Source organism: Dermacentor andersoni, chromosome 8 (assembly GCF_023375885.2).
Source record: "Dermacentor andersoni chromosome 8, qqDerAnde1_hic_scaffold, whole genome shotgun sequence".
NCBI classification, from domain to species: Eukaryota; Metazoa; Arthropoda; class Arachnida; order Ixodida; family Ixodidae; genus Dermacentor; species Dermacentor andersoni.
Window position 1 is genome coordinate 138,916,141 of NC_092821.1, and position 23,318 is coordinate 138,939,458.

Below are 23,318 nucleotides of genomic sequence, written 5' to 3' on the forward strand. Positions count from 1 at the left end.
TAATCAAGACACAGAAGACACTGCTTGTAAGATACTTTGCAGATTATTTTATTAGACATCTTTTCAGCACCCTCACACACATACACACATACATGCTGCATAAAAATAAGACCTCTTCAAAGACTCTTCCTACTAAAAATATAGCTGTGTTGTTTCTGTAATCTCATTCAATGGTTCTTAAGCAACACAATTGTGTTAAAACAGTGCTGTACGTGGCAGGCCCACCAGTAGTGGCCATTGCACTGTTTCAAATTGCAGCAGTTACTAACGGATGCTCTCATTTCTTTTGGAAGACCACAGAATTAAAGAAACAGTAAAGGCATCAATTGGGTCAAGGTGAATTGATTTATTACTTTCCTACAAGAATTATCAGTGTGCCATTCTTGCCGAGAACAGAGCCATCGTGAACGGCAAAGCGACGTACATCTGAGAAGCTAGTGGCGCCAGCAGGTCCAACTCCCGTCGGCATAAACCCTCAAGATAACAATTTGTCTGTGAGCATATAAAAATTAGCAAAATAAATAAAATGACATCTTCCATTTGAACGTAAAAGATAACGCAGTTTGTCCAATTTTGTTGAATTCTTGCAAAGCGAGAACCTGCAGAGCTTCATCAGTGCCCATCTGGGAATGTGGTAGCGTCTCGGTGCTACCGTCTGACTCGCCGAGGGCAGCAGTTCTCGTCAGAGCATAACCCCCCCCCCCCCCCCCCCCCCCGAGATTTCTGTGCTGACACTTGTATGACGTTGCTCCCGTTTTCTCAGGTAAGTGAGAAAAAGACGCATGTCTTTAATCGCAGTTTTTGCATAGCCAGAGTAATAATGTCTTGGCACAAGACAAGCGCTGATAGTTGTTCACAGGTGTAATCTACTACTCCAGCTTGACTTTATAGTTACCTTTAGTATTCCTTTAAATGTTGCTTCATAGAGAAATTTCATGACAACAATGCCTTGGAAGTATTAACTTGCGTTTCTTGATTCATTTTATCAGCGTGAAAGGGATGGGGTGCAGAGAAGAGACACAAACACTACAAACATGCGACACGGGGTGATGGGAAAAGAAGCAACATGAGGCAGATTTATGAATGTCGGAAATACCACCACACTGGATGGGTAACACGGGGGTCAACGTGATCATACCATGACCACACAGTGCTTCTGCTTTGTTTGACAGTAATGTAGCACTGGAATCCAAGCTGCAGCTGACGCCAGTCAATCATAAGCACAACCATGCAAATGCGTATATCTACAGTGTGACATGTGTTGTGCTGCAGACACCCGACTGTCTCATTCAAGTGTGACACTTAACTAGCTTAGAATGACAAAAGGCTGAGCAAGTTGGTAAGAATCAATGGTTTGAAAGGTCGGGCGATAGGCTCCTATATGGTCAGACATATAAAACATGGACCCAAGATGAACAAAAGAATCCAGTAAAATTTATTCTGGACTTGGCATTAGCCGGCGTTTGTCTTGTCTTTTTTCGTTCCTTGTCTACATTGTCCTTAAGCACACATCTATGTATAATGCGCCTAACCTCTCAAACCGTAGAACGGAAGCTATCAGCGTTCGATATAGCTTGCAGTGTGCAACATTGGAATGAATCAACACAGACGTCTACAAACAGTTCCAACTGGCAGATACATCTATTTTTGCACCGTTTGTATGTGCACTCTCAAGTTCCATGGTTGCACACTGCAAGTTGTTGCTCACAAATCAACTAGCCTGAGAGTCTGTTCTACCAGCATCCAGCATTCCCTTGTAGTCAATCCTCCCAGGTACTGATCAAGCCTAATGTGGCTTAGTTTAATCGGCAATCTAAACCTTTAACAAGCACTTTCTTTGTCTCTCAACATCAGCGCATGGTCTGCTCAGCCTTCAGTGACAGAGCACACCTTGTAGCCTCAACTCCTGTGCCAGACGAACTACTGTGAAACAGAATGTGGGGTCTCTGCAGAAATAGCGAGACGGTCACACGGTCATGTGCAAATGAAAACCAGGGGATAGAACTCGTATGGTGACAGAAAAGTCTGGGGATCTGTGTTTCAGGTATATCGCCACAACAGTGCAATTGATTTGAGGTTTGTTGTGTGGTGAACTGCCATTTATTTGTAAGAGGAAACTAACTCCAGCTTCTGACAACCATTAACAGATCTCCTTTCTTTTTTTGTGCACTGTATGTAACTACTATATATAACGTGTGACACATTTAGTTCACTGTTCCCTACAAACTTGGCATTGTTAACAGAACTTACATTGGCGTCGCTTCATCCTAAGTACTACAGCGCAAAAATGACACGGACAATTGTTGGTGTCAGTTTTGCACTGTGTTACCCAAGATGGCCATTTTTGTTTCTGGCTCGTCCAAAAATGAAAAAAATTGCAAGCTGCTGTCATCCATGCCCATTGTGATCAGAGAAGCAAATTGCTGTGCAGAGGAATGAAGTGATGTTGCCACTTGGTGGCAAAGAAAGCAGCAAGGATAGCGGCTCTGAAGGAACGGCTGTGTGGGCTGAGCTGGGCCGCTATCTTGTGGCGATGCCTTTTTTCGATGCTAATGCTCTTTCGTGCTTTTCATATTCGCAAATGGTGGTGTCCAATGCTTTAACCGAGGTAACCACTGCTTTGGCCACTCGTGAACTTAAAAAGTTCAACAAGGCAATAGCATCGAAAAAGGCATCGCTACAATATAGCGACCCTGCTCTGTGTTCAACCAGACAAAAGTGCCTTGAAACACCAGAGTGGGAAGGTGAGACGGGCTTTTAAAATCAGCAGCTACGCATTCTTTAGAGCAATTCCCACTGCTGCCACTATCCGCACTGTTTTGTTTGGCTGCTGACAGGCAGTGACACACAGTCCACTACTTGTACAGCTACTCACTTCTGCCCTGACAAAAGGTGCAGGCAGTGGCAGCTTCCAAATTCTCTTCCACTTAAATCAGGCAAGTGGCAAGTATGTTATTGAACACTGCAGCCTAAGAAAGATGTGACCTTGGTTTAAAATTTGACCGGTGACAAAGGTGGCTGCAAATGAAAGACGTTCTTTTTTAATTTGTTACAGTAGACGTGTAGGTCGCTGTATGTTTTGGAATCACCCTGTTTGTATTTCACTTGAACAACTGTGTTGACTTGAGGCAAACCATGCTCAACAATAAGAAAATGCTGCACATAAAAAGACCGAGAAATTTAAAGACTTGAAGTACCAACCACAAGCCGAATTAAAGTGGTCTATATACATCACTTGGTAGAAAAGAAAGCAGCAGTTGCAGTATAGATGGCAGCAAGGGTGACTGTGTGCGAGAAGAGATGTTTTAAAAGGTTGCCGTATATTGAGGAATTTGCAAGATACACATAATTTGCATAACACATGTTCCCCACAATGTTGTTCGAACTATGAATTTCTTTTATCTTTTTTCCCTGTGAATGGCTTGCACATTCAATCTGCAAATCTGGTAGTCTTATCTTCGCCGCATCACTCCATATCTTGTGACTTGACATTCTCCGTAGCTGTAGCAAAAGTGTGACAGCTAGCATCGTGTCAGCACTGATAGCACACATTTCACAGTTCTCGGAACGTGCTAGAACAGGGCTGAGCCTGTTCTGAAGACTGAACATTGACAGATAGTGACTCCACGTGTCACGTCTTGTGACATCTAAGCTATGACTAGAAGACCCACGGTTTACTTGAGCAAAGACTGTCACCCCAACAGGCAGTCTCAGCGGCCACCCGTGGGATTCATTCAGTGATGGAGCAAACTCGTCAATTTTTTCTCGCAAGGCGAACGGGAGCTTGGCAACCATTTTCACCTGTAAACATCATTAAGCACTTCTGGTTTTCACCAAACATGTGAGCACAAAAGTTCGGCGAAATGCTGCATCTTTTTTTTTTTTTTGGCACAGCACAGGCCACAATTGGCGTGAATTAGCAATCGCTCCATCTGCAATTCTTGCCACAACACGTAAAAACAGTTTGCAAAAAAAAAATAAAAGAAGCTGTCCAATTCGTGGACATGGCAATGCGGTTGGCTATTTAACATGGCAGTGGAGACAGTAGGTGAAAACAGCCCTAGCATTCACAAATAAGCTTTGACTCGACACGTTTCTTAAACTCTGCCATGCCTACTGCAATGCCACCTCTTGCATAAAGTAAGCACTGTGTTTCAGTAACGCTCATTGTAGTGTCAAGTGGAAGCACGCTGAAGAAATGCTGGGTTAAAAATTGCAGTTTCCTGTTTTCACTGAGATCTTGCAAGTTTTGACAGCAGCTTCTACACAGGCACTGCAGTACAGACACAACTCTAAAATGTTAAAAACCTCCAAGGTTTAAGCTTACGCCACTGGAAGAAAGATACAAACAGAGAACAGTACGCTTCATAGGGTGACACATTGGTTCCTATATAGCTTTACCTAGCTAGCACACAGACGTGACATCCACGATCACATTTCCTTCACACCATCACATAAATGACACAATTGCTGTGACTCTACAAAGAGACTCAGGAGTTTCCGCAAACTGGCATAGATGCGGAAAGCTTAGCCGTGATATGTGTGATTTTAATAATTAATAAAAGTCGGGAGAGAAGTGGCGTTCTTTTTCAGCCGCATGCAGGTAAGACTTCGGTTTTTTTTTGTAATTTTTGCTTGTATGCATGTGCGTCCACTTTTCATTATTGCTTCATTTCATCTGAACCTGCTTCATGCTTAATACACTCGCCAAATTCTTGCCTTGTCGTGATTTCGTGCCTTGCTCCCACTGCCAAACTGAAATGCGTCACGCCATAAGACACTGCCAAATTTCATAGCAGAGCGCCTAGCACGGAATGCAGGAGACGTCACAATTTCAAAACCTTTTGTTGACAGAGTTTGTCCCCTGAGAGATGAGGAAGAACTTGTGAAAGTGGCCTTCACGTGTCCACAAGCAAACAAACCCGGAGCGTGCTTGGGGGGGGGGTCGGAGGCAAGTAAATGTCGGCGGAGGGAGAATCGGACAATCGGATGCACCACCTCACAGGCTACTCTCGTTCAGGTTCACGATGTTGATGCCGTGTCCATTAATGTGACCGTGGCGCGCTTGTAGCCTTTCGTGGCGGAAGTTCTCGTAGTGAACTGTCTTGGTCACTTCTACGAGATCTTGCATGTGAGTCCTGGCAGAAAGAAATGAAGGGGGCTAGTGACCCAACAGGAATTCAGCGACGGCTTGCAAAGAGAAGACGTGCAAAGAGTGGATTTAGCAAGCTTGCTCAGTGATATTGAAACTGAAGGCGGCATATGGGGTCACAGCCCTACCCCATTTTCTGCGAAGTACATATCCTTACAGTTTGGCCAGACGGTATGGTTCAGCAGCCATATAATCACAACCCTACTGACGCAGCCACGTTTTCGATGAAAGCAATGAGCGAATAACATCTGTGCAGGCTGTGTGTGCCAGCATTGTGGCAAATGTTTGAGAACCTTAGTGGTTGAAGTTAATCTGTACCCCTGCACATTGCATTCTTCAGTGGCCAGATCTTGCTTTGAACTGCTGAGATCGATCGACCGATCGATCGATCGATCAATCAATCAATCACTCAATCAATCAATCAATCAATCAATCCCCTCCATAAAAACAGTGTTTAGGAATGCTGATGCTTACACATATGTTGATCTTTACCACGAATAAACATTACAGTTTTTCCGTGAGTGCTCGTGTGGGTCGTCTGCTATCATATCTTCTGAAATTTCTTCATTTAAGGATGCACTGAATGAGCTAAAATTCGCGCTCTGCTGAAGGCTACCAATGAAAGGGTGTTTTCAGTACCTGTAGTATAATTAGTGGCTGCTACCATATAATGCGACCCCAATTATTGAGTGTCACTCACCTGATGAGCATATCTCTGAGGTCAGGAAACTCGCAGTGGTGTCGGTTCTCCACTTCCACAAGGCCCCACTGAGTCTGCCGGCCGTAGACCGTGCGACCGTTTACTGTGTGCTGCTTGTCGCTGCCCACAACAGCAAACGGAATGGAGGCCTGCCAAGGGAGGAGGAGGATTAATCGCCTACAATTTAACCTGCATTCCACGCACTGTTTGCATTGTGACACTATTAAATACTCCATTCAATGTGTGTGTCATTTTTTTCTAATGAGACACCCAGATTCAATGCCATTGAGCTAGAGCAGACATAATTCCTAAGTTATATATAGTTATACGTATAGCTTATATATATAGCTATATATATTGTATATAGTATATATAGTATATATATTTATACTATATTTCAGAATGCCCTGATGCGTGCGCGATCCTACGTTACAATTGTGAAATTGCATTCTTTAAATCATTAGAAAAACATAGGAACACTGAGACAAGCTGCAGCTTTTGGACTTCAAACATTCTAAAGACAGAATTAAGAGCAAGACTGATATTCATCCTGGCAAGGCGAGATGCCACGACAGGGGGAACCCACTTCATCAGCGATTTGTGACTTGTATGTATATGACAGTCCAGTGAGCTTGATAGTGGCACAATTTACTAGCAGTTCTAGTGCTGCACTTATTCGAAGTCTATTGCAGTCTTGAATTGGCACTGTCCATCACCATGGCTTACCCTGATCTTGTTGTTGAGAACAGTCTCCTCAGGGTCATCTTCAAATTCTTGCACGGGATACACACTGATGCCATTCTTGTGCAGGTCTTCTCGGATCTGAGATTAAAAGGAACGATGCCGGTTATATTGCAGTTCCACAGAAATTTCAAGCAGTGCCACATAATTTTTTTATTTTTTTTTTGCTGCTAGTTAAGAATGTACCAGTCCTAAACATAGTTCTAGCCCTTTGATGCCCATGGCTATTCATATTTTATATTGATGAACTCGTTGCTCGTTATTACGGTGTAGTGGCTAACCAAATCTCAATGCTACATAGATGTAGTCTTTTGGCACAGTTTTTTTTTTTCATGTAAAAAAAAGCATTATCTATATTTCATTTTCCGCTGATTTCAAGCAGCACTAAACTAGAACAAGTGAAGGATTTCAGTGTTGTTTCAAAGTCAGACTCCATCTTTGTAATGCGACTGTTCCAAGTTTTCAACACGCTACCAACAGCAGCTGATCCCTCAAATGTTGTGTGGCAATTGTGGTATAAGCATTCCAAATGTGATAATGCTTCAAAAAAATGTTCAAATGTTTCATGTTCAGGAAATAACACAGGTGCAAATAAGCATGTGTCAGGTATGTATTCCAATGACATTTTTCCCTGCAGCTATACTACACAGTGGTCTTCAGCACACCTTCTAGAAAGAACATGGATGCAGTTAGAGTAAAAGAAGACACTGACAAGCATTGTCTTTGAGGACATTAGCTCACCCTCTGTTTGAAGCTGCTCCGCTCTTCGAGGGTCAGCGTGTCAGCCTTAGCTATGACTGGAACAATATTGACGCATTTATCAAGCCTCTTCATGAACTCGATGTCCAGAGGCGTCAGGCTGCAAAGGAAACAATACATTGTTACAGGGGCAGGTGCATCATTGATCCTTTGTTATGTGCTTCGTGTTGTAGCACCTTGGGCTGTGTACGAGATGGCTACAAAGACAACAGGTGTTTTCCTTATTTTATTGATTATTTTATTATACTAGACTGTTTCCTTATGTCCCCTGTTGGATTTGAATGCTATTGGGACTTTCCTTAAATACCTAGTTGGCGTCCTTTTAGGCAAGTAAAATGACAACTCCTTATATTCTATCGTTTGCACAACAAGCATTCGATGTCTTCACAAACCTGCCATTCACGTCAGCAGTTCAAGCAGTTCACTAAATATTTTATATACTCCCACCATTAATTCCACATTGGTTTCATGGCTTCTTTATATTAATGGTTGCACATCTTCTTTATATTATTATGGTGCCTCGTTATCGGAAAGTGTGTTTAAGTGTGCACAGCTTGCAAAGTCCATGTACAATGAAACATATGCTATAACAATTCTTCTTTTTTTTAAGGTGTCATTATGTTCTTAATGAATGTAATGTCCATTATAAGTTCATGTTATGAATGTCACATTTCTCAGTGCAGCTGAGAAAGGTAATATCGATGTCACATGGCCACTTTCGATCACGGTCGATCCCAATCCAGATCACAATTCTCGAGCACAATTGGCTCCTTCCCGCAGCCTGCTCGAAGTAGCCAATCGCAATCAAGAAATCCAGTCTAGATTGGGCTCGATTGTGATTGCATGAGCTCCATGCGACACCCATATAAGTCGAACTTCTATATAATAAACAGGAATATGATTAATTCTCAGATATAGCAAGCTACTCGTAAATCTAAAATGTTTATTGTTGATATCAGCATGCAACAAATATATGCTTGTAATGAATACCAGCTATAATGAACATATTTTCTTGTTGGATGCAACTTCACCATGGCGAGGTTCGCCTCACAAGCAATTAAATGAGCTGGAGTGCGCATTCCCCGAGGAAAAATATTTAAGAGGCTTCAGATGAGGAAAATGAAACCATAAGCAGTGAGAGATGTTAGGTACTGATGTGGTTGGCCTACACCCAGTCTAATACTAGATGATTATATTTTTTTTCAGAGATATGCTTTTTAAAAATAAATTGCCTGTTACAAACAGCATAATTCTAGTTCCTGAGCTGCGTTATTCAAAGAGTCCAACACGAAATTGAAATGCATGAATGACTAATTAAAAATGTTCACTAATTAACTTCTCACTATAATTACATTGGAGCTGGCATGTTTACAATCTATATCCATGTAGAAAGAATTTTGAGGCTGGCAGCAGCTTTGAATTGTGTTTCCAACCTGTGCGAGTAAATTTGTTAGTGTCCGAGTTAAGTTTACCCTGCATTGGGCTCAATAAGCAGCCCTTGTTAAAAAATTTGGTAGCTTTGCACGAGGCATTGAAAGTGATATAATAACTCGCCAGCTTCAGTGCATAAATTGTGGCATGTCCTAAAATAATTTGTTAAAATGTCAATGAAATTTCGCAAATTATCTAAATACTATATACACTTGACTAAGAGGCCACACTCGTGTAAAACCTGCATCCCCAGCTTGGCAGCCCAAAATTCAAAAACAAGAAAACAAGGTAAAGAGTTCCAAGACTTCAACAGAGCATCGCAGCTTGTGTACATGCTCTTGGATTCCGAGTGCGTGTTGTGCGCCATCTTCGCGCACAGTTGCGAAAGGCTTTGATGTCACAGTCATGTCTAACGCCAGGGAAGGCACTGAAGACGAAATTTATTGACCAGTGTGCTATTGACTCGAACCTGAGGATCGGTGGCAGGGACATTAGTGAAGACTGTAGATGAGTACCAGCTGCGTGGCATGCTTTCATGAACACATATGTGCATTGTGAAAACAACAGCATTCGCTCCTTTTGCTCTATGAAATCAAGGGTACGTATTACACGCAGCCAAAAAAAATTTGACCACAATGGCCCACTCCTGCCTAAAAGCTGCACCTCGTGAAGATTGAAAAAAAAAAAAAAGAAAAATGATGTGCAACTCTTACATGAGTACATACAGTATTTACTGTGATTTCTCGTGCAATTAATGTCCACCGCCTCAACTGGACCTGTAAACTGTGTGCACTTATGCTACAGGCAGGTTTAGTAATCACAGCTGTTCCACAGTCTGATGTTGCCAGCCAGCTCAGGAAAAGAGAAGCTATTGTCGCGAAGAAAGTTCACCGCGAGCCCCTTTTCTTTCTTTCCGGGAATTTTGTGGGCTCCTCGACGCTGGGGAAGCCTTTGTACCAAAATAACAGCAACGACGACGCGGGCATGTACTCCCACCCGACCGATGCCGCCGCACCTGAGACGTCACTACATGCACATGACGCGTCTTCTTCCCACACTCGGCGGTCCCGGGCGTCAAAATGCTGATTAGTTATGGTCGAAGTGCTTTTGTATACGGAGTGTTGACGCGACCATTTTTTGGCCCCTTAAAAGCTGACGATTATTGGATGATGTCGGCCTGCCTGATTGGTCGGAGTAACAAAATAACCCATTGGTGGAGAAGCCTGCGCCTCCCGGCGGTCCGCGGGTCCGCGGGTCCCTTGGATGCTGCGCAAACTTATTTAAGGAATAGTTTGGGTAGTTTTGAGGTGAGCAAGGAGACAGCAGCGTACGGCGTAACTTCACCACGGGAGACCAGACCAGTCAGGCAGGCCATCGACGACGGGGGTATGACATCGTTTTGTTTGTCAGTATTTTGTACAGTGTTTAAATTTAAAGTAAATACCAAGGGAATAAACCTAGTTGTTGAAATGCTACTTCTCGTCATCGTACCTGCGGATTTGGACTTGCCCCTGCCAGAGCTTATCCCCTTTCATCTTTGTCTCCCTGGTGAGCTGATGCGTCAGATATCGAATGGCTGCATCACTTCGCTACACTATTGTAATGCTATTATTTTTGTTCTACATTGGCTGCTGGTCTGTCATCATAAATGGCCTATCTGAACTGCATAGAGGCGTAGGGAGCATAGGCGAGTGTCAGTCGCTCACACCCCATTGTCTTCGTAAACGATTGTGCCTTATGGTGACATTCCGGCAGGACAAGGCTGCACTCAGAAGTCGACCAATTGTTGTCTTGAATTGCGCTCCCAGCCATCTGCAAACCACTTTCGACATCCTCCAGTCATAGCGACTCGAAACCACCTCTCATCATATCTAGGTGCTACAAAGCAAGAGCATCATTTGAATAAAGCTTTTTATATTTTAACAAACGGTGCTATGGACAGAGAGCACCCAAGTATGCATTCAAGTAAAAAAACTTCAACATTTTTGTATTGTCCAAACAACCAAGAACAGAAAGGGGAAGCTTTTATAGTTGCCATGTAATAATATACCGTTTAGGTGCTGGAACCTTTTCTGCCGAGGTCTGAACATTCCAAAAGTGCAGTCTAAGTTCTATATAATGAATGTAGGTATAACGAATTATTGAATGAAACAAAGTAAAGCTAACATTTCTATCACTGATATTAGCGTGCAAGGAATATATGATTATAATGAATATAGAATATAACGAAGGTATATTCCTTGATAAGTGTGACTTCGTTATAATGAGCTTTGACTGCACACAGGTCCCAAATGATTACCCTCTAAACTCAAATAGCAATTCTACACCACTTAAACATAAAGAAAGGATTATTTGCACATTGAGAGAGCATATGGCGTGTCTTCACACACTTACGCATGTCCTGAAGGGGGCACAAAATAGAGGCAGCAGTGGACCCGTGTGTCTGGGATGTGCTTCTTGCGTGTGACACTCTGCTCTTCGCTGAGGTACTTCTCGTACTGCTCATTGATGTACTCCAGAATGGGCAGCCAGCTGTGAGGGAAACGAGGCAGCAGTGATACCTTAAAAGTGGTTGCATAAGTTAGCTAGTCAGTTAGCCAGTTAACCATTCAGCTTGATAGTTGATCAGTTATGTAGCTAGTTAGTCAGCTAGCCATAGTCAGTTAGACAAATAGTCAGTCAGTCATCTGCTTGGTCACTCACTAGTTGGTCAGTTAGCTAGTCAGTTAGCTAGTCAATCAGTCAGTCAGCTGGTTAGTTTATCACTTATCAAGTTAGTTTGTCAGTTATTTAGCCAATCAGTCAGCCAACCACTCTGTCATCTAGCTAGTTGGTCGGTCAACTAGCTAGTTAGTCATTCATCTAGCTAGACAGTCAGTCAGCCAACTAGTTAGTTGGTCAATGAGCTAACTGGCCAGTTAGCTAGTTAGTGAGCCAGTCAGTTAGTTGAGTGAAGCACAGTGAGTAAATGAATAAGTGAGTGCAATTGAATGACTCCGTGAATGATTAGTTTGAGCACAGGTAGGGTTAGCACTGTAATGGTGGCGCCGGCATTGCTCAACCAATATGCTACCTCATGTAGTATATTTGTGACAATTAGCTAAGCCATTAAGTTAGGGTGAAAGCGAGTCTGTGCATACTCCAGGAAGCTGCAACAGCAAGCATGCTATCTCCTCTTCAACATATACTAGATCTCATTCTGCCTGTAAAGAATGAGTGCTTTCCAAAGTCGCAGCAAAAACCTCCAAGACGCATCTTACATTGGAGAATGCCCCCTGATCCATAGTTAGCGTATTCACACTAGGCAATAATTTTCTCCTTTCGCAATGCATAATAGAAAGTTAGAGATGGACATTTCTCCTTTTTTATTGTTATATAAGAAGTTGGGAACTCTTATTCCAGCCTATTTAATGCTGTTTGTTCGATGTGTAAATGCAGTTGTTTCACGTATTTAGTTAAGAGCATCCATATGGTCAGCTTACATAGACATTTAACCTAACTGCACATTAGCCCATGCACAGCATATTGCACTTCGTTAACAGCAGCTAAGTTTCATTTCAATGTCTCGTTAACATTATATTTGAGGGATTAGACATAATTTTTTATAGTTTTGTGCAATGACAAACTATAGCCTGCTTGCAACTCGTGAAAGAGTAGCTTCTGTACACACATCAGTGCACTTGCATATATCCTGCCCAATAATTACAAAGCAGGTAGGTATACTGGCTCAGTGAAGGTCATGCTTACCAGTTCTCATTGTTTATCTGGTCGCCAAAGCCCGGTGTGTCCGTGACAGTCAGCCGAAGCCGTGTGCCTTTTTCCTCGATCACTGCAGTACAGTGGCAAAATTTAATATTAGCATGAGAGAATTGAGCACTGTGTGAAAGCCTACACTCTGAAGTTAAGCCTCATACTTATAACGCCGTATCAGCTGGGAGGCACAAATGGTCACATGCCAGCTGTAACGTTGTTTTAGGCTCTACATTGTGCCAGGAAGTTCAATGGACAAAAATTTTGTGTGGAATCAATTGTCCATCACAAAACAGGTGTAATGCACAAAAGCTATTGTACACAGTGAAGTACGTAGCAGTACATATTATATTCAGTTTGAAAACTGCAGTAGTAACTTAAAGGCTCATTATGAATTGACGGCACAATGTGATGTGAAACAGAGCTGGGCAAGGTTTAATAACCTGCGCAAATGCAGGTTGGAATGGATCAGGACTATGTATATCTAATGCATGTTTCACTGTTCCTCAGTACAATTGCCTATTTTACCTCTGTATGCTTCCGAAGCAAAGAGCGAGACGCTTCTTGCATTTCTTTGAGTCACCTTGGCAATACAGTATGTAGACTTCTTTGAGGTGGTGTCTGTTAAGCCAAACCCCTTGATAAGCTGAACAGTTCAGTAAACCAGGGATCTTTGTTCGCTTCCCTGTGTCTTGAGTGAAGTTCTGTTAAATCATGAAATTCTGTTAAAACCTATTTCCAAGGTTAGTTTACATCAGGGGTGGCTTTAAAGGGGGCAGCAAACTCCCCAATACTCCTTCCTGCCCCCTCACCCTGCCCCTCTTTCCACTACGTATAGTTCCAAGAGATAAGGTGTCCTCCCTGTACCCACAACGAAAATGAAAAATCATGTCCTTCTCCCCCCCACATTAGCGGAGAAAAACAGTGGCACCGCCTCTGCTTCCTCTTTACATTAAAGAAAGCATATTGCATTCGTGTGGAGACAGTGGTAGCTCTTGCACATTTTTCTATGCCCCACACGTGTCTTGCTGTGCTAACTATGCAAAAAGTGCTGTTTAAGACTGTGTCCTTGCAGTGTAGTTCAGACAACACTGCTCAATCTAAATGCGACATTTTCTTTCTTTTTTTTTGTCTGGCAGCAGTTGTTATTACACGTATATGCCTGGCTGTTCCTAATGTTAGAGGTTACAAATGATAATGAAATAGTAATAAAACTTAAAGCGGTAGCTCCCAGTTAAACACTTTTGCCTGCAGGGACACACATATTCCACTTTCCAGGCTGCTGAGCCGACGTGCAAGGTGTGCATCGCTCACCGTGGCTCACTGATTTGACTTCGGTTGTCTTGGGAATGACGTAGGGAACCGTGTCCGCTGCTTCAGATCCTTTCTTCGTACACGACCTCCGGCTGATGTTGGCCTTGAAAAGGGTGTTGATGAGCGTTGACTTTCCCAGGCCGCTCCTACCTGCATTTTGCAAAGAAAAAGAACGGCTGAAATTTGCACTAGGAAGCTTCGACGGATTCTTGCTGTGACTAAGCAGCCTGACACGTGTGCCTTTTGTTGTTTATTAACTGTTACAGCATGGGAACTTTGGCTACTGAAAAGCCCACTAGCCCAATAATGTCGTAGCCAAATACAAATGAACGAGCAAACAAGAACCACTAAATGAGAGAAAATATAAATATAAATAATGAAAAGCTTTCACAATCACTTAAGAGTATGTGAAAGGAACACGCCACATCAACTTTTAATGTGGAGTTGCAAATCTATAAAAATTATCAGTAATTCAGAGTTGGCGCATGACCTGTGGCAAGTATGAGGAGCCTCTGTAGTCACATCAGAATAGTTCAGTTCACAGAAAAACACCTAAAATTTACTAATGTGGAAAGGTTATCGTAATATTAAATTGAGATGAAATATGAGATGAGATGAAAGACGATGAAAAAAGTTTTATCAAAGGAAATGTGAACACCACCGCGCACCAGTGCATTGACACAAACACCAGTGGACACTAGCTCCAGTGACCATTGTGTTTACTTATGTAAAATGCTTGCACACAGTGACCAGTTGTACGAGCCGCTTGCGACTCTCCTATTTTTGCAAGACAAAAGATGCATGCACATATGAAACTGGCTCTTCTGCTCCCTTACTGTATTTGCACGATTATAATGCGAGATTCGTTCTTTTTATTTTTTTCCCCAAATTCGGCAATCATAAAAATGCAGATTACCTTGTAGTTGATACAGTGTTACAAATATGACACCACGTGTTTTTCCCGATGCATTGAGCAGTGCTACGGTCTTTTGACTGTGCTACTGAGCACCTGAGCAGTGGAAAGAAGCCAGCGCTATTTATATGAAGTTGACTTCCGTGCACACGTATATATATATATATATATATATATATATATATATATATATATATATATATATATATATATATATATAATAGGGAAGTGGTTTTTCAAGAGGTAGTTTCATTTATATGTAAGATGAGAGTTGCGTATGACAATTAGTCCATCAAACAAAGGACAAAGTTCGCGCGAGCATGTTAAATACGAAGTCTTTCAGAAACCGAAACTACGACAAACTTGTCGCGTTGCATAAGTTACCATCAAAGCAGTGTCGAAAATTGCTCACCCTATTATTTAAAGTAAGGTTCACTCAAGCGTCTGACTAGACTTTCTGTCGAAGCGAACAAAAAACTAATTCAGAAGCTAAGCGGCGACTAGGGCGACAGCCAGCGCTTTCTTCTGCACTTCTGGACGCACGTCACGTGACCTGACGGAGAACTTTTGGCGCGCTTCCGTGCCTCAACCTGTGCCTGGACTACGGTGCCTCAAAGCCGAAGGATTTATCTGCGTTTGTTACGTGTGTTCTGTGCTTACTGCGTCTTTCCCTTCGACGAGAGAACGGCAAAAAGCTTCGAGGAACAACGCCCTGTCCCCGGAAAAAGGCACAGCGACGTTCGTCAGGCGAACAGGTAATGGCGAAATCCTTCTCACGCGCGCACGAGTCTTGTCCGGAATTCAAATTCTATACTTTCGCTAGTCGATCGTCACAAAGTGCCGTCGTGTAGGCGGATGATGACAAGTCTAGATCTCGCAACGAAGCTTTAGTTGGTTCTGTTGTGACGGAACAGCTGCGTCGCGGGTCCTTGGGCCAGATTTTATCGAGCCAAGTTTCTCCTTGTCACGCAGACAACTCGTCGAAAAACAACTTTTTCCGAAAGAACTATAGATAAAGAGCGATTGGGGGAGCAGAAGTGATGAGGTAAGTGGCCTTTGACGCGCGGTGTCGTGTTGGTGAACAGCTTGGCCACTGTGCAGATTAAAATCGACTTATGGAATTTGATGGCCCAACGCAACAGGCGGGACTGCGCAGTTACGAAGGGGGTTTCTGTTCAATCGAGCGCACACTTGTCGCCTTCTAGTGCTGCTTTTGCATGACATGCATGCTTTGCCCCTACCCCCTTCATTGCAATATATATATATATATGTATATATATCGTTCTGAGGCGCGGAGTGCGTTTGTGTCAGATTATTTTCCATATTTACAGATTACGCTATTTCGCCTTCCAGAAAACCATATAGCCATATATTTTATGCTGTTTAGAATCCCTGGTAGTGACCACGGCAATGTCCAATATAGAGGGTCCTGAATATTTGGCTGCGCGTGTTCAGAAAAAGGATTTTGCGCTCACCGCTGCACTGTTCTTGCTCAAATTTTGCAGAATGATCGCATTTTGGCGTCGACTTCGTTTAGTATAACACTTGACACGATTAGTCGCCTATTTTTTAAGGCATAAATGATAAACTTGTTTTTGTCTATGGGAAAAAGCGGCGTCTGAAAAACCGGCCCTGGCGCAGACTTGTGTCGCCACCTGCCGTCGTCTGCACAGAGCGCAGCGTTTCAGGGATGGCTGCCGCGCGTTGCCCGCTCCTGGAACAGGCGATTGATTGATTGATTGATTGATTGATTGATCGATCGATTGATTGAAACTTTTATTAAAAGGGATGGCCCGTGGCCTAAGATATGCGTAAGAGATCAGGTGAAAGGGAGGATGCCTGCCTCCTTCGCAAAGGACAGCAAAGCGTTAATTCTTCTGGTGGCATCAGCAGATGCCACGGAACAGGCGACTGTCCTCCCTGAAACGCTGCTTTCTGCAGCAGACGACAGGTGGTGATACAAGTTTATGCTTGAGGCAAATTTGCACTTTTTTCTTAGAAACCAGGCAATTAACCGTGCCAAATGTTATATTAAACGAAGTCGACGCCAATATGCGGTCGTTCTGCAAAATTTGAGCAAGAGCAGTGCAGCGGTGAGCGCAAAATCTTTCTTTGTTTCCTTTTTTTTTTTTAACACGCGCAGCCAAATATTTAGGTATTGGACAACCCTAACGTTACCGACAAGATTTGCACTCAGCGTCCAGATATTAGTTTCTGTACGCATTCCTTCGATCATCCCAAACACTACGAAATGCTGTTTAAAAAAAATCCTTACGTAAGGACCCATAAAATCAATTATGCAATGAGTGCTGTAATAGGATAGCTCGCGCTTTGGCATCCTATCATTAGCTTTCTCCATAGGCTACGCTTTAGCAGCGTGGCCGCTGGCCGAGGTTGTAGAGCGTTTTCTCCCACTCAGTGTAGTACGCAGTAAAAGCGTATGTTGGAATTGAAATGCGGAGGAAGCAAGACGTGTTTTTGTTTTGTTAACTGTTCGTTTCGTTCTCCATTCTTCTTTGCCGCGCTGTTATCGCCGAAATCGGCCCGCTCGGCTTGACAGATGATAAGCAGAGTCACGCAGCGCGTGTAACCGCGGTCCTCCGGGAGGGCAGGAGCGTTTTTCATACCCGCATCCGCCATCGTGTGCCACTCCATGTGATTCATCCACATGACGACGCTTATGGTTTCGGTTTAGAAATGTGAAGATACTGCTTCTGAGGTTTCGGTTGTCATAACCACGCTCTGATTTTAAGGCGAAAGCCTTAAAATGTGTGTGTGTCGTCCAAATGTTGCGCCATCGAGCCTTTAATATGCTATACCAACACGCCCAGTCTTCAACCTTGACTGAAATATATGTTTCACGGTCGCGTTGTGAGGTACAGAAAATATCACGGGACCCAAGGTAGGCCAGAAGCGAACCAAAAAGCATGTCCAGCCGTGTGTGAGACTATTAATGATTAGCAAAGTTAATTCCTGATTGATCAGTGAGTGGATTAGGGTGGATGAAGGAGGAATGGGGTGGATTAAGGTAGATTAAAGAAAATTAGGTGGATTAAGGAGGATTAGGTTGGACTGAGGTGCATCAAGGTAGATTAAGGAGAGTTATGGTGGATTAAGGTGAATTTGGGTGGATTAAAGTGCATTACGGTGGATTAAGGTGAATTGCAGTAGGCTTAACAAGGCTTTTGCCTTCGCGTCTCTTAGGCGATAGCTAAGGATATCTGGGAATATTTTTTTTAGGCACGCCGTATTGAGGGCGGGGGGGGGGGGGGGGGGGGAAGGCTCCGGATTGATTTTGACCGCCTGGTTTTTTTCAGCGTGCGTCCGAAATGCACCGTACACGATCGAGCGTCTTTGCGTTCCTGCCCCATCGCAGGATGCGGCCGCCGCGGCCGAGACCAAACCAGCGACGTCGAGCTCGGCGGCGCAAGGCCACCGCGGCGGGTCCATCTGGATGTCTGGCACCCCGGAAGGTCACGATGAGACATCGCATTTTAAAGTAAGTTGTGCCTGCATGTGGGTACTTCGTTTGTTTTTAATGCGTTCGCATATTTTTTAAGGGGCTTAAAGTGCCTTTGCGCGCCGTATTTCCGTTTCTTTGTACTGCTTCACTTCGCTTCGTAACATTATATATATATATATATATATATATAATCAACCCAGCGCACCTCCGAGCACCCTCCTCTTCCGCGACACTTCGTCTCGTTTCTCCATCCCCACTGCGTTCGACTACCTACACATTCCAGCAGGTTACGTTAGTGTCCTCGAAGTTTTTATATATATATATATATATATATATATATATATATATATATATATATATATATCTGAGTAACCCAAGGACTTACGGGAAAATGCGGTAATAACGGTGTCTAGTAGCTGATAACGGTCATCTGAGTGCACACCCACACAAACACGTGTACACGCGACAGACGACGGAAGGATGACTCACCGACGACGACGATGTTGAACTCGAACCCTCGGCGGAGGACCTTCTTGCGTATCTGCTCCTGGAGGGTGTCGATGCCCACGTAGCCGGCCACGTCCGTCTTCAGGCTGCCCCAGTGCGTGGTCTCCGTCAGGGCGTCCGCCATCACGAGCACGAAGTCGTCCAAGCTCAGCTCGCCTGCGATGACGTAGTACGCGTGTGAGGAGAGAAAGAAAAGGACCGACCAAAACTCTGCGCCACCGTCCTCTACGTAGATGCGCAGAGACGGCAATGCCCGTTGGTGACTGGTTATTGCGGTGAAGGAAACGGGCGAGAAATAATGCGCCAATCGCGTCGCGAGGCACCCTACGCTCACAAAGTATACACAGCGTGGCATACTGTAAAGTAATTTACAACTTTGACAAATGGTGTAAATCGGTATATACTTTATTTACACCCTTTCTCGCGTATAGGGGCGTAAATTATTTTACGGTGTTGCAGTAGCAAGGAGCACGTGTTACGTACACCAGGACCATGTGCGTCATTAAATGGACACCTTAAAACTAGTTACAGGGACGTTTCACTTCGTGAATGCGGGTGGTGCGTAAGCGCAAAGGTGCTACAGCGCACACTACACCATCGCCCCTCGGTGCGCCTAGACGCCTACACTGTCCGCATCGCAGATCGTATTCAAAACAGGGCTCGCGGGGCCACGCCATACGCAGCAGCCGCCGGAGTAGAACGCCCCGTTGTAAGCATTCGCCTACTATCTAAATTACCTAGCGTGTTGTCAGCGCGCACAATCAAACGTGAACAATCCACACTCGACGACTGCGGACACTCGGTGTCAAAACGCTCGTGGGAGAAACCGCGGCAGCTGCAGCGAGCGGAGTGACCTTCCTGTTTTCGCTTCAACGCAAACTGAGCGATGAGAACACAGCGCGCGCAAAGCTACGAGCCGTCGGCCCTTCTAGACTGCCCTCAAAGCAGATCTGTTTCAAGCTAAAGTCCGCGCGTGGCCGAAGTACAAGGCCTCCTCTCGGTGCCATGCGCTCGACGGAATACAGCGCGCTTCTTTCCCTTGCGCAACCTTAGCGCAACCGAGATTGTGTCACCATCGTCCAACACCACCCAGATAGCACAAGGCTGGTTCAATACGTCATGCTACTGGCCCAGAATTTTCATTGCCAAGGATGGCGCGATGAAAGCGGTGACGTCAAAATCACCGTTGCCTACTCGGGGGCCTCTCCATTACATCCTATGGTGGTCGGGCCATTGGCATGACGTCAAGGACCGGAGTGAAAAGGCCTTGTGCTATCTAGATGGTGTTGCATCGTCGGCTCACCGCCGCACGCTTTCACTTGCTCACACAGCGTACGGCGCGCGAGGACAAAGTTATCACGAGACGAACCCCGTACGTATGCATCGCAAACAAACCTTGTAGCAGCTGCCAGAGGAGGTCAACCCAGCGCACCTCCGACTACCCTCCTCCTCCGCGGCACTTCGCCTCGTTTCTCCAACCCCTCTGCGCTCGACGTTCCCTACACATTCCAACAGGTGGCGTTGCTTTGCCGCGCGCTGAGCGCGCTCCTTCGTATACTTCTTCACCTCCAGCCGCCTTCGTCGTTCGCTTGCTTCGCGGCTTCAGACGGACACCGCCGATTTGAAGAGCTGGCCAGTTAGGCTTGCGCGTGAAAGAAATAATAAGTTGGGCTGTATTGGTAAATTACTCTTCGATGCCAGAAATGCCCATCTCTTGCGGTTGGGAGAGGCGTGGTAAGCCATAAAAGTCGCAAAAGCGAAAGATTGGTGTAGTCGTCGCGCTGGAAGATCAAGCCGGAGTTCGCCGTGACGTCACGTGATACGGGCGGCTCGGGCCTCGTTATTTTATTTATCGGTGATTCTCGACTACACTGTATTCTGGTAAAGATACCTCAACTTGACAAGCTTCAACAACTTCTACTTAGCTATGACGGCCCAAATCCAAAAAGAGAGACCAGTTTGTGACGTCACACTGATGCCGGGGCTGTAGTTACCGCGCGAAATTAAAGAAATAAAAATAAAAAGATCGATAACGTTCACTTTCTCCTTTAATAATTAACCGCGATTACCGCGGGAATAACAAAAGTATAGTTCCGAAAAAAAAAATAATATGTTATCAGTGAAAACCGATTTATTGGTTCTCTTAGTCGTGGCGAAGAGGCACGAATGACACATAGTTATATGTCAGAATCTGTAGTCTTTAACCTCTTTTTTTTTCGTGACCTTGTTTGAATGCAGCGGTGCGGATAAGAGTAAACGGGGGTAGCGGAAATTGTTGATAAGATGAAGAAATGGAGTTAGACAGGCGACGTGGTGGCGTATGGCAGATAGCTAGCTCAGTAGTAATGAAGTTAGAGAATCGGTGTCTAGAGAAGGAAAGCTCTATGTGATTTATTTATTTTAAGTGTCGCTACGGTGGAGCAATTGCCGGCAGCAACTGCAAGGCTAATCCCACCAGTAGCCTACAACCACTCAACTCAACTCAACAAAGGAAAGCTCAGTCGAGGATGGCAGAGCACACGACGATGCGATTAGGTTGGGAAAGTTGCAGGCATATCTGGTCAGCCGATGCAAGACAGGGGTAACTGGAGATCTCTGACAGAGTCCTTGGTCCTGTACAGCGGGCATAATGATAATGATGCAGGTCGCGGGCCTCTCCCGACTATCTCCGATTTTTCCGTGAAAATGGTTCTTCAACAAAGCTACATAAAGAGATAGCAGTGCGCGAGGTACCGATTTACACGCTTTTGCCATGACACGTAGATGTAACTGTTTGAACACGCACCGTTTCATCTCGGCGCAAAGTGTGCAGTCAGTGTCCGGTGGAATCCGCACTTGGTATTCCGCCTTCGATTGTCGCCAAGATGTGACATAAAAGGCTCGCATAGAAGTGCACGTTGGACGGATTTTATCGGCCCCTTCATGCCGATAAAAATACCGAAAGAATGTTTTGCGTGCATTCGCGTTATTAAAAGCGGTGTACCATACTCAATAGCGCCCCCGGGATTTCTGTTCGTAGTTGAACGACAAGCGTTTCTGGCAACCGTATCTGTATTTGAGCAAGTCCGCGGTGGAAAAAAAAAAAAAAAAATTCGGCGTCTCGGTCGGGGGACTGCGGCCTTTATTACAAAGAGTGATTTTACAGACGCACGACAGGCTCTTGTACCCTTCAGGTAGAGCGCTTCTACTGCGTATTCATCTCACCCGCCGTGGTTGCTCAGTGGCTATGGTGTTGGGCTGCTGAGCACGAGGTCGCGGGATCGAATCCCGGCCACGGCGGCTGCATTTCGATGGGGGCGAAATGCAAAAACACCCGTGTACTTAGATTTAGGTGCACGTTCCCCAGGTGGCCAAAATTTCCGGAGTCCTCCACTACGGCGTGCCTCATAATCAGAAAGTGGTTTTGGCACGTAAAACCCCATAATTAATTAAAATTGCGTATTCATCTCGAAAAGACAATTTCCGGAAAAGGAGAAGAAGGGGGGGGGGTGAGTTACAACACCCCGATCCCTCTTCCCATTCCCCCTCACCCATCCCACTGTCGGCGCATGCGCCGTTGACCGCAGTCCACGTATAAAAGAAAGTGCGTCGTCGCTGTCAGCGCGTGTCACGCGCTTGCAGCCGCACTGTGCTGCGTATATAAAAATGCGATACGTATATAGCCGAGCGTCGCGTGTAACGCGTGATCTCATTGGGCGTCCGTCCAATTTCGCGCCGTGTCGCGCACGCCTACACACACACACACGAGCATCTCGTTACACGAGCCCGTCCTCAGCAGACGAGAGCCAGGGATGTGTATACACCTCGGCCGGGTCAGCGGATGCGCGTAACACAACGCGGCCAGAAGGCGCGAAAAACGATATGGGGGAGAGGGACGGGGAGAGCGAGTAACCGAGAGAGAGAGAACGTTAGTGTACGAAGAAGAGGCAAGGATATAATGAGTAAAAGAGAGAGAGGCAACGTTAGTGTACGGAGGGGGAGGAAAGGGTAGAGTGAGTAAGAGAGAGGGGGAGCGTTAGTGTGCGGTGGAGAGGGAAGGGTGTGTAAGAGAGAGAGGCAACGTTAGTGTGCGGAGGAGAGGGAAGGGTAGAGTAAGAGAGAGAGGCAAAGTTAGTGTACGGAGGAGAGGGAAGGATAGAGTAAGAGAGAGAGAGGCAACGTTAGCGTACGGAGGAGAGGGAATGGTAAGGAGTGCACGTGTGTGTCTGTGTGCGTACGTGTGTGTTTGAGAGAGAGACAGAGAGAGGGAACGTGGCGGGCTTCGGCTTTGCAGCAAGCCAGGCTCGCTCTCTCGGAGTTGTGAACTGCAAAAGTCGGTCGGCCTCTCGTCGGCGGTGCGCATGTCACCGCGCCTGCACAGCTGTTCCAAAAAGCTGCTTCGCGCGGAGAAGACGCGGCGGTGGCCGGAAAAATAGAGACGGCGCGTCGTTCATCATCGCGCGCGCCAGTGTCGTTGTGTGTCTTGTCTGTCTTGCGTCCGCATCTCGGGTGTAAACAGCGCGGTGCCCGGGCTTTCAAAGACCGAGGGGGAGCGCACCGGAGGCGTGCAATAAGTTGCAGAATGTTCGGTTACGTGAACTGAGCTTGC

General features: G+C 45.1%; 1 protein-coding gene and 1 long non-coding RNA gene across 3 annotated transcripts in view; one reads left to right on the forward strand and one right to left on the reverse strand.

Annotated features, from left to right (window-relative positions):
- Nucleotides 1-3,014: 3,014 nt before the first annotated feature.
- Nucleotides 3,015-23,318, reverse strand: part of LOC126525956 (neuronal-specific septin-3-like) — an 81,095-nt gene continuing 60,791 nt past the window's right edge. For both annotated transcript variants that reach the window (XM_050173954.3, XM_055067832.2), the window contains 8 exons: nucleotides 18,713-18,886; nucleotides 13,848-13,997; nucleotides 12,531-12,612; nucleotides 11,178-11,315; nucleotides 7,335-7,452; nucleotides 6,579-6,674; nucleotides 5,853-6,001; nucleotides 3,015-5,138 (listed from right to left, as the gene is read on the reverse strand). In XM_050173954.3, coding sequence (XP_050029911.2) covers nucleotides 5,000-5,138; nucleotides 5,853-6,001; nucleotides 6,579-6,674; nucleotides 7,335-7,452; nucleotides 11,178-11,315; nucleotides 12,531-12,612; nucleotides 13,848-13,997; nucleotides 18,713-18,886 — 1,046 coding nt within the window. In that variant the 3' untranslated portion in view covers nucleotides 3,015-4,999. The remainder of the gene's footprint in view (nucleotides 5,139-5,852; nucleotides 6,002-6,578; nucleotides 6,675-7,334; nucleotides 7,453-11,177; nucleotides 11,316-12,530; nucleotides 12,613-13,847; nucleotides 13,998-18,712; nucleotides 18,887-23,318) is intronic.
- Nucleotides 15,037-23,318, forward strand: part of LOC129383369 (uncharacterized) — a 90,057-nt gene continuing 81,775 nt past the window's right edge. Inside the window, exons 1-2 of the long non-coding RNA XR_008611276.2 lie at nucleotides 15,037-15,515; nucleotides 18,137-18,259. This is a non-coding gene — a long non-coding RNA (uncharacterized lncRNA). The remainder of the gene's footprint in view (nucleotides 15,516-18,136; nucleotides 18,260-23,318) is intronic.